At 39.4% G+C, this 11,156-nt stretch overlaps 1 protein-coding gene across 1 annotated transcript in view; it reads left to right on the plus strand.

The window, feature by feature from the left end:
• The window catches only part of Ush2a (usherin), a 606,255-nt gene that overhangs the window by 520,660 nt on the left and 74,439 nt on the right, over positions 1 to 11,156 (plus strand). The window contains exon 60 of the mRNA XM_090341196.1: positions 5,373 to 5,727. Coding sequence (XP_090197322.1) covers positions 5,373 to 5,727 — 355 coding nt within the window. The remainder of the gene's footprint in view (positions 1 to 5,372; positions 5,728 to 11,156) is intronic.

The raw sequence follows: 11,156 nt of genomic DNA on the forward strand, positions 1-11,156 counted from the left end.
ACAGATGTATAAACTAGACTCCTTGCCTTTAAGGAATTTGTAGGACAGTATGACAGGAAGAAAAAGGGAAACATCCTCTAGTGTAGTGAGACAAGCAAATCAACCAATGAGGAGTCAGCACACAGAAGGATATGATAAGTTGTAGTTGAGAACAAAGCAAAAGGAAGACTTTCTGGAGAGAGATATTTGGTAGCAAAGTTTTAAAAGATGAGTTGGAGGAATAGCCTATACAAAAGACAATAGGAAAGAGGATCAGGTCAGCTTTCCTAAAAAAGAATGAATAGATACCAAACCCAAGGAAGCATGAAGTATCGGGAAATATAAACCAATCTTAAATGCGTAGTTGCTTCTGACTGGAATCTAAATTGAGAATAGAATTGTAGGAGGTGAGTCAGCATAGTAATTTATCATCCCATTGCATGGAAATCACTAAATGTTTTAAGAGAGGATTTGCTCTCTAAATTATTGGGAGATGGTGGATATCTCCTGCCATGCCACTCTTCCATTGGTGGGAGAAAGCTTAGTAAGTTTAGTCTTTACAGAGGACTTGGTAAGTTGCATTGTGTTTCCATTTCCTCTATCAGCAACCTGCTTCAGGATTTGCATCTGTTCTCTTGGGGACTCCTAGAGTGACCTCCTTTTTCAGAGACACATCTCCCTGAACACGACTTTGAACATCATCACTGACAATAACTTCTATTCTGCTACTCGCTACATTTTACCATGGGATCTGGAGAAACACTGGTCTATTTGATTTCTTGTAAGAATTCTAGAAAGCTTGTTAGATGTATTGAGCTTATTCACTCCCCTTTACAAAATAAAGTAGTCAACAAAGAAATGGGTACCAAGACATGTGAAAGGGTATCAATGTATGTGAATTAATGCACCTTCTATCTGGCAAATATCATGTAACCCTTTTACTAATTACAATAAAAAAATAAAATAAATTCAGTAAGCCAGGCCATATGAGAAAAAAAAAGAAAAAATCATATTAAGTGAAGTAAGCCAGACTCAAAGGAACTTAGGCTCAATGGTTTCCCTCATTTGTCATAATCAGTAGAAACCTTGGGCTCTACTAGCAGAGATCTGCAATAGAGCAAAATCTTGATACATAAGGCCATATAATGTGAAGCTAATTGAAAGGACCTCCAGGATATTGAAACAAAAGCCATATAATGAATGATTGTTGTCCTTAATGTACTATGTTGTCTCTCATCTCCTTTGCTGTCCCTTGGTTATCTCATATTGGTATAGTATCTCACTTTGTTATCTGATATATTGAATTTATTTGTATTTGGATATTTGAAATTTGATAGGGAAGGGGGAAAACCAATACGGGTGGGGGGTGTTGGGGGGGGAGGGAAATGGGTACCAAGACATGTGAAAGGGTATCAATGTATGTGAATTAATGCACCTTCTATCTGGCAAATATCATGTAACCCTTTTACTAATTACAATAAAAAATGCAAAAAAAAGGCAGCCCACTTTGAGACATGAGGATGAGTACAATTTAAAATATATAGTAACTGCTTTTTCACATTTGCTTGTATTTTTCTTTCTTATGCAATTGTAAGTTACTTCCGGTTGGGAAAAAAAATGTACTGTTGTGTCTTTCATATGAGTTTAAGCAAAGAACCATTTGTCTATTCAGACAGAACTGAAAATGTGATTTTTGCAAGCACAAACTATTCAGGAAAAAACTCTTGCAGTTAAATGAATAGTTGAAACCCACATCTTAAAAAGATCAGGACTGTCTTCTCAACCACTTCTCTCCAACCTTCCCTTTGACATAGACTGAGCCTCCTTGCTGACACCATACATACATTGCTCACCGTTAATACAGGCGGCACTCAGTAGTGATACTTCACCATGTTGCATTCTCTCATTATCTTGATAAGTAAACTCAAGGCTAATGTCATATTTCTGCCCTTAAACAGTATAGATTTTTTAAAGATTCATATTTCCAATTTTTAAAGAGCATCAGCTCTATTTAAAAAAAACATGAATACATATAGACTAGAGAAGGCAAGAGCATTTGGCAAAAAAAAGTCTATCATTATAGAAAGATGAAAGAAAGACAAAGCAGAAAATATCGCTTCTTCCATGAGCCTCATAGGTTTGTTCGCGAATGCAGTCTGTAAACTCGCTCCTTAGCTAGGAGCCGTGGGGTTCTCATTAGAGTGGATCTCTCCCAATGATACACCTGGTTCCTGATACCCTCTGCAAGTACCAAGGCCAAACTCTGCAATCTACATGGAGTGAAGAATCTGGCCCAGGCGTGGTAGCAGGCAGTAATGAGCTGGGCTGCTGAACTCTAATTGCAGGTCACTGAGAGCTACCCACGAAGCTTCTGCAGCCTCCAGCAGGAAGTTTATCATTGCTCCTATTAGGTCATAGTGATTTATCAACCTGAGAATCATCAGACTCGCAAAGCCAACAGATTTTTTTTATAACATATCCTGCCTTTTTTGTGGAAGTTGCTATCATTTACTGTCTCTTAATCACCCTGTAACTTTTCATGGCGCTGGATAATCTGACATGGCAGTATGTATGTTTTCTAGCAGTGTATACTAATTAAATACTCTTAACATCCTGGAAAATATTGATTTATTCATCTTGTTCTCCTCAACTAGACAGGGAGCTGAAGGAGGAGGGTCTGTCATCCTTAGAGATCTCTACCCTCCCCCCCAAAAAGGATGGAAGAAATGATAGAGTTGAGAAAAGGATGTAGCATCATGAAATCATATGCCTTTCAGCCACATTATTTACACACACACACACACACACACACACACACACACACACACACACACCACAAATCTTACAGAACATGTGGTGGGCTCTGTTGCTGGGAATACAGAGACTGACCAAGCGTCATTCCTCAAGAATACCCTCTGTTAAATCTGCATCCTGATTTTATGCCTGGAAGACCAAAGAGATGCCAGACATTTAGGACCATCTTTTTGCCTGACAATTCCATCTCTCTTATTTATGTGTTTAATGTTTTAAGTATTCAGTGTCTAAAGAACATTCATAGGTCCTAATATTTTTATTTTTATTATATTTCAGTAGGTGTACAAAGGAGTTGTCATTTATCAAAGAAGTTTATGAGTATAATATATCTTGATCAATATCACCACTCTCAACATTGTCATCCATCTTTACCTTCCCCCCCTTCCCTCACTCTGCTTGTTTCTGTGGGATATACATTACATTCTCTCCCGTTACTCTTCCTTTGGTCATTCCTTTCCCCTCGACCCCACTACATCCCTCTGGTTTTTGCTTTGCTGAGGCTTACCTTTATTTAAAGGACATATTACTTCATTATTTATTTTTTTATTGTCAGGATAATGTATAGACGGGTTACAGTTACAATCGTCAGGTAGTAGATGCATTACTTCTCACACATTGATAACCCTCTTACGTTTTTGTCCACATTTCCCTTCCCTCACCCCCTCCCAATCATCTTGTTTCCCCCCGTTCCTTTCTTGCTTTCCCCCTTCCCTTTCCTATTTCAAATAAACAAATAAAGGTACATACAATGCACCAGGTAACAAAGTCAGATACAGTAACAATATGAGATTAACCAAAGGGCAAAAAAAGAGAAGAGAAATAACATAGTCCATTAAGAACAACAATCATACAAGATAAAGCTCTTGTTTCCGTATCCTAAAGTTCCTTTCATTTAGTCTCATCCTATATAACCTTATGTACATTGGTTTTGAGCTATTGCAATCTGCTGAGGTTTAACTCACTAAGGAATTACCCTATTTGAATTACCATGCACTTTAGTAGGTTTTGGAGGAGACATCTAAAAGAAATGTGCTCCATGCCTTTGAAATATTTCTAAAGCAAATTCCTGTTGTATAATTTTCATTAATTTGCCTACAGTTCTGTCCGTTCCTCTCAGCTCAGAGCAAATTCAGGTAAAGTGAATTCTTTTCCGCTTCCCCATCCTGAGATCAAAGCTGGGCTATTAGTACTTTATAAAGATTTGTTGATGTCCACCATAACTAATATACAGCCACTAATAGCAGCCTTTCTATTTTAGTTCCGTCTAGTTGAGAAGAACAGGGGAATAAATCAATAGTTTCCAGGCTGCCAGGAGTTTATAATCTAATGAAAGAAAAAAATCAAATGGGGAGAAAATAGGTGACATTTAGGAAGTGAGCGTTAGACACTGAAACCATCGTGGAAACAAATACTGAAGAGCAGTGTGCTCAAGGTAGGACTGAAGAACAAGTTTAGTAGTTAACTTTCCTTCCAATTTGCTAGGCTGGGATTTTCATATGTGGATTTCAGGGCGTCCACAGCAGCACAGAGGGTCAGCAGCAGTGTTCAAACGCTTTGGAGTCTTTCTCTGCTGTCATTGTATTTGCTACTATCCTGTTAGCCAAAGGCTGTCATATGCCTGAGCTCAACATGAGTTTGGGAGCATTCTAGAAAAAAAAAATAAAAATAAAAAGCATGGATACAGAAAAGACTAAAACAAATCGAAACTCTTCTGCAATCTACCCACCACAGAAGAGTAAGGATCCCTAATACCATCAAACTCGAATCATTGTATATTGTGTACAGGTGTGCCAAATATACCTATATGTGCATGTGTGCCCACACATACATGTACACATGTAGACTATACTTATAAATGTATCAAGGATGCTTCATCTATGCCAAGATTTAACATATTTTAACTAATACATTTGACTCTTTGTATTGCATGTGTACTTTCTCTATTTTATTTTTCTCTGACCTTGAACACATTTCACAAGGGAGTTACATTTTATCATATCTGTCTACGTGTCCAGTGCCTCTTGGCAAAGTCGGTCTTCCATCATTGTCCTCCATGTTGCCTGTCCCCTCCTCTGGGACTCATTTCACATTTCACCCTTGCCTTACCACATGTATACACTGAGTGTTCTGACTGCATGTGACTCAGTCCCTTTTTCATTCAACCAACCCTTCTCCCACTTGTCCCCCTGACTCTTCCCAGTCTCATTCATTTGGCTCAACTGTCTGTTTAGTGTGTGTGTACTTTATAAAAGAAAGAAGCCTTTCATGACAATTGCTATTCTGCTGATTTTAACTTTTCTATGTGCATGGGTTCTGTGACATATGTATACTTTATAATGAACCAAATCTGCACACGCACACATATGTACACAAATGCTGGCTGCCCTATTAAGGAAATCCTCTTGAGTCAGAATTCTAGTGCATTATTCCAGCTAGTCATTCTTCACCCTGAACTCTGGGAAGGAACAGTTGAAAAGCTGAGTTGATGTCAAATTCTTCCAATGATCACTTTCTCACTCTCCACAAACCTTGTTTGAAGTGTTCAGCCATCACTGAAGGTTTGTTTGGTTTCCTTCCAGACGTCCTGCTGGCATGGAAGAGGAATCTCTTTTATTTGTCTGGTTAGAAGGAGTCCTGGAATTCATGGATGATTCAGAGACATTAAGGCCTTTTACACTCTATGAGTATCGGCTCAGAGCCCAAAACTCCAAAGGTTCTGTGGACAGCTTGTGGTCATCTGCACAGACTCTGGAAGCCCCTCCTCAAATCCTCCTAGCCCCCAGGGCTCGAGTTACCAGTGCACATTCTGTTCTGCTGAACTGGATGAAGCCGCAGGCACCCAATGGCATCATCTCCCAGTACCGTGTTGTCTACCAGGAGAGACCAGATGATCCAGTGTTCAACAGCTCCACTGTGCATGCATTCACAGTGATGGTAAGGACGTAGAAAAAAATAACCACTACTCAAATTATCTGGTTAACAGGTGGAAATTCACTTTCTTATCTAACTTGTCATTTTTCTTTAGGTCTTAAGCAATATAATTTTTTCTATATGTATAAAGAAGCAATCTAGGCCATATACTAGTAGCTTACCACTGTAAGCCTCTCTACTCCAGAGGCTGAGATCTGAGGATCATGATGAAGTCCCCAGATTCTTATAATTAACCATTAGAAAACTGAAAGTGGGGCTGTGGCTCAAAGTGGTAAAGCCTTGAGCAGAAAAGAGCTCAGGAACAGTGCCTAGGCTTTGAGTTCAAGCCCATGAGCAACAACAACAACAAAATTAAAAGGAAGCAATGAAGTCACAGGGATAAGGTGCTGACTTGAGTATGAAAAATAGTACTGGGAATAGTTTACCCACCACGATAGATTTGTACTAGTACAAGAAGATGAGTCTCTCTTCGTGTAATTTCAATTTCCCATATGCACTAAAGAGGAATTGCCTGTGATCCTATTTCATAGGAATGAAATACATGGATGGCTCAACACCACTGAGTCTTTGTCTCAGAGAACATTCTTTTTAGAATGTTTTATCCAGATGAGAATTGCATATAAGAAATAAAGTAAGAGAAATAGCATATTATTGTCTGAAGTGTCCATTACCCTGGGATTTGATCCAAAATTCTGCCACCTACAAGTTATAAGCCACAATATGAGAATAAAACCCTATACCATATGTGTTAGGCAATAAATACTCTTGGAGTTTAATAGGAAGCTCTGTGTTGAATTGCCTTCATAGCAAGATGAAATGTTGTAGCCTTAAGAGATAAGCATGTATTTCAAATTGCATTAAAATGTTCCTCACAAATAAGAAGAAAATGACTGGATGACATAAATTGTTATTTTATTTTTTAAAAAGTCCTTTTATGCTTCAAGTCTAAAAGCCCAATTTACATGAAAGTTACAGCTTACTGTTTATCAATATCTGAACAATACTGAGCAAATGTATTTTAATGAAACACCACAAGGATATTGTGTATATGGGGTGTGTGTGTGTGTGTGTGTGTGTGTGTGTGTGTGTGTTTCTCCTGAGGCTTGAAATCAGCTCAGGTCCAGTGCTCCACCATTCACTTGAACCACAGCCCCATTTCTGGCTTACACACATTCTTGCCCAGGATGGCTGTGAACCATGATCCTCAGATCGTAGCCTCCTGAATAGGTAGGATTACAGGTGTGAGCCACCAGTGCCCAGCTCACAAGGATCCTTGTAAGTGCATAATTTAAAGGACAATCTTTTGCTAGCCTCCTTCTATCTGATTTTGTCATCTGATCAAAAAATAAGCATGTGTGAGTAAAGGGAAAATATTCTAGGCCTCCAGTTTTGTTTTAAACACTAACTTTGTTTTTCTATTTCACAATGTTTTCCTATGGCAGGATCTTCACATCATATCCTCCAGATCCTTTATTTTAAGCATTAGAAGCAACGTGTTACATGTGAAAGATCTTTTATCTGATTTGTATGGTCCAAGGGGCAACCGTTCACTTTCTCTATATTCTGAATTTAAATACACTTTGATTGAAAGTGCTAAACTTCTGGTCTTCTAAAATACCAAGCCTAATTGTGTATTCATTCCACATGGTCCCACGGGCACTTCCTTTTGGGGTACCCTGGAGGTTCTTCTTTCATACTCAGGCTTGTTTTAAACCCCTTGATTCAAAATACCTGATGAGTCTTTGAACTCTATCTTTATGTCTCTGCAAGGCACTATTTTATAACCCCAAAATGTCCCTGAAAGTTAGGCAAGCCTATGGCCCCAAAGTAGAACTTCACAGGGCCCTTTGCACATGGGCTTTCCCTGATATAGTTCCACATCGACAGCCCAGTCTTGCTGCACTCTTCCATTTTTATACAATTTCTTATAGTGTTGAAGACTTTAACTATGGTAAGAGAAATGTCATCTTGTTGCCTATTTATATATTTGTATTAAGTAGTTGTACAAAGAGGTTTCAGTTCCAGAAGTCAGGCTGTTCGTACAATACATCATGATCCATGTCAGCCCTTTCACTATCCTTCCACATCTTTCTCCAGCCCGTCCTCAAGTTAGGTAGTTCAGTCTTTATATAATGATAGTTGAGTATAATGACCATAGCTGTGTACCCTAAATGCTCTATTTTTTTTAATGATACGTGCATCTGGATTTGGAATTCCCCAAATCCAGATGTTTCACCAGAGAAACTTTCATTGAATTCATCAAAAACTTTCCATCTGAATTTTGCAAGCAATAAATAACATCTTCCCCAAAGCAACCAAGCCATTGTTCAGATAGTGTTCACGGGACTTACTGTCCCAGCTATCAGACCACTAAGACTCTCTATAGACGGGTACCTTTGAGTAACCTCCTACAAAAAAGAAACCACTGCCTCTGAGTTTCATTCCTCATTCCTGTATTAAGATTATTTTTCAACCCTTTTGTAAAAATGTATCTAAAAGGAGGAAGTTCTGCCATTTATCCAATATTCTCCACTACTTGCCAGTAGACAGACATGTTCCTTTAATCCCTTCTGTTATACAAGTCCATCCCTTTTCTGCCAAAAACATCATGACCTCACTATACTAGAATAATGGACTGCTTGTGCCGAGAACAAAGTATTGATGATTCAATGAGAATTTTTCAGCTTTCAATTCATTGAGAATTCTGTTCAATACACTGATACCTCACTATATAGTTAAGGTCTGCTATGAGAGCTTATTAGAGAATAGAGGATCTACTGTACAGAACGATGGGGTGTCAAGTCTGAGCACAAGTTGCACTACTTGGCATTTGGGGTATCTGAGCTCCTTGTTTAGGAGTTTCTTTCGCCCAAAATCTATTTAACTGTATCACTGATTTCTCCCTCCAAGCTAAACTTCTTCAAAGTTTCCTTTCAGCGGCTGCCCTGGGGAACTTTGTCAACTTTCTAATCATCCATCGCTCTGCCTACCACTCGGCAGAAGTTGCTGTCAATGGGGCTCAGACTCTATTACACAGTCGCAGAATTACAGTTCAGTCTCCAGGCTGGTGACAGGTGTCTTTGTGGTCCCTCCTTTCATCTCTGTTCACTGGGTTCTTGTTTCTACACCAAGGACCACCAGTAAATTGCCTGCGGTATGGAGTCATCACTGCAATGTCCCAATGTCCCTCCAGAGTTGTTTCTGGACAGGTGGATGTTGCTGGGGGAGCCACATAAAACAGGTGCAGTGGAGACATGAATCCTGCTGGTGGTGGCAGTGGATGGAGAACTGGCAGTGGGGGCCTCCACAGGGGTGAGAAGCGTATGTGTTGGCAGGAGCAGTGGCGGCAGCAGCAGAGGCAGCGGGAGAGGAGAGATGGGAAGAGTATGGCTTTTAATGCATCACTAACTTCTTTCCAACCTCATGAAAAAGTCATCTTCCTTTGGTTCCAAGTAGGTCCTAGTTCTAAAGAGAAAGAGAGAGACAGAGATGAGACTGAGACAGAGACAAAGAGGAGAGAGAGATATAAATATTCAGATCATATCCTTTGCTACTGAAAACAGGCTTTAGTTAATTCTTAAATTCCCTTCCCAATTAGCTCTGTGATGAATGGTGCTGTGTCAGGAGAGAAACTGTATTTAGCCTCGCTTGGCATGCAAGACTTCCATAGTGGTATTTACAGGGAATGTTCCTGGTGAGGCTGGCGATATTGCTGCCACCATTTGGGTTTGTTTGCTTGTTCTCATTGGCATCTGCCATTGCTCTGGCAGAAATAACTTGGGACTTAAAAGCAAAGGTAGTTTACCTGTTAGTCTCTGCTTTAAGCAGATCCCCTACTTGCCCCCCAGGATTATTAAATCTCAAAACCACAGCCAAATGGTTGCCCAGAGCCATGATAGATGGATAGGTGGTACTTCATTCTGGGTGTAGAATCAAGCAGGCAGTTCTGAAGAATAGCACATTATATAGATCACTAAAAGTTGACTTCTAATCCAGGAAGAAAACCCAGAAAGACAAACTTTAGTCCCTAGAGTTGCCAATTTCCCTTCCTACTGTCAGGGAATAAGTATTCAAAATTTCTCCTCGTGATTGTGTCAGGTCCTCTTCACGCCTAAATAGATAACAGTAAAATTATGACACTTCATAACTGCAGTATCATGGAGAGCTTGTGAGTAAATTGATGAATTCCCTTTTAATCCCATTTTCATTTTGCCTTAGTATAATGTAAAATATTCTTGCTCTTTATATGTGATCTTAAATAGATTGTAGCTTTTAAAACATGATGGTTCTTCAGTTTTCTTCTCCAGACCTACTTCCTAGATACCATAAATATTCTGGAAATCCCAGACCTCTAGGACTGCTTCTGAGGCTATCTTTCTAGTATAAAGTAAAAAGTTAGAGATCCTCAGAACAACAGAGTCTGGAATAACATAGCAAAAGTAGATAGTCCCAGTGTCTAAAAGCAGCAATCCTACTTGGTCATAAGTACAAAATCTGGTTTTGTACACTTCAAATGTACTGTAACTTATAAAAAAATTCTGAGCTTGTAAATTTAAATATTTTCTCATACAACACTGGCAATTAACAGATAATTGCCCAACTACTAGATTTTTATTTTTATTCTATTCCTTTTCTATGTTTCCCAGAACAAAAAAGTACTCTTTTTTCTTCCTAAAGTTCAATATTGTCCATCTTTCCCACCACCAACCATAGCCTCTCACACTTGATACTCTAGCTGTCTATTCTTCTCAAACGATGAGCCTTTGCAGTCAACCAGCCCTGTTTTCTTCCAGAGCATCCTAGGATGCTGTCCGTCCTTAAATCTAGGATTGTGTCATCAGAACATAGGCTCATTCTTCCCTCCACCTCCTCTCTCTCTCTCTCTCTCTCTCTCTCTCTCTCTCTCTCTCTCTCTCTCTCTCTCTCTCTCTCTTTCTCTCTCTCTCTCTTTCTCTCTCTCTCCCTCTCTCTCTCTCTCCCTCCTTCCTTCCCGCTCTCCCTCCCTCCCTCTCTTCCTCTCTCCCTCTTCTTTTCCTTCTCTCTCAATCACAGAAACTTGGCATCTCTCTACTTCACCAATGCCAAATAACAACCAGAGCATGAGATGTCTGATTGGGAGATTTTGAGACCTTTGAGTCAAATATGTTGCTATTTTCTAGCCTTATAACTGAGTTTGGAAAATTCCATGTTGAGATGCCCTAAAAATCCCAAGGAACCTCATCAAAAATAAGTATGAAAACAAAATGAACTTAGTCCCCCTAACAGTCCCATTCAGTAAATTCAAATATATATACCACTTAGAAACAGCCAGCCAGAAGTGACAGTGAAGGGCAGAAGTTAATTGAACTCCACTCTACTCCTGTCACAAATGGGAAGTGACCAGTACCAGAGACAAGATGGCTGCCCTGAAGTACCCTATTACAGCCAAGAGA

The sequence above is a fragment of the Megascapheus bottae genome, chromosome 10 (genome assembly GCF_031878675.1).
Source record: "Megascapheus bottae isolate mThoBot1 chromosome 10, mThoBot2.hap1, whole genome shotgun sequence".
Taxonomy (NCBI): Eukaryota; Metazoa; Chordata; class Mammalia; order Rodentia; family Geomyidae; genus Megascapheus; species Megascapheus bottae.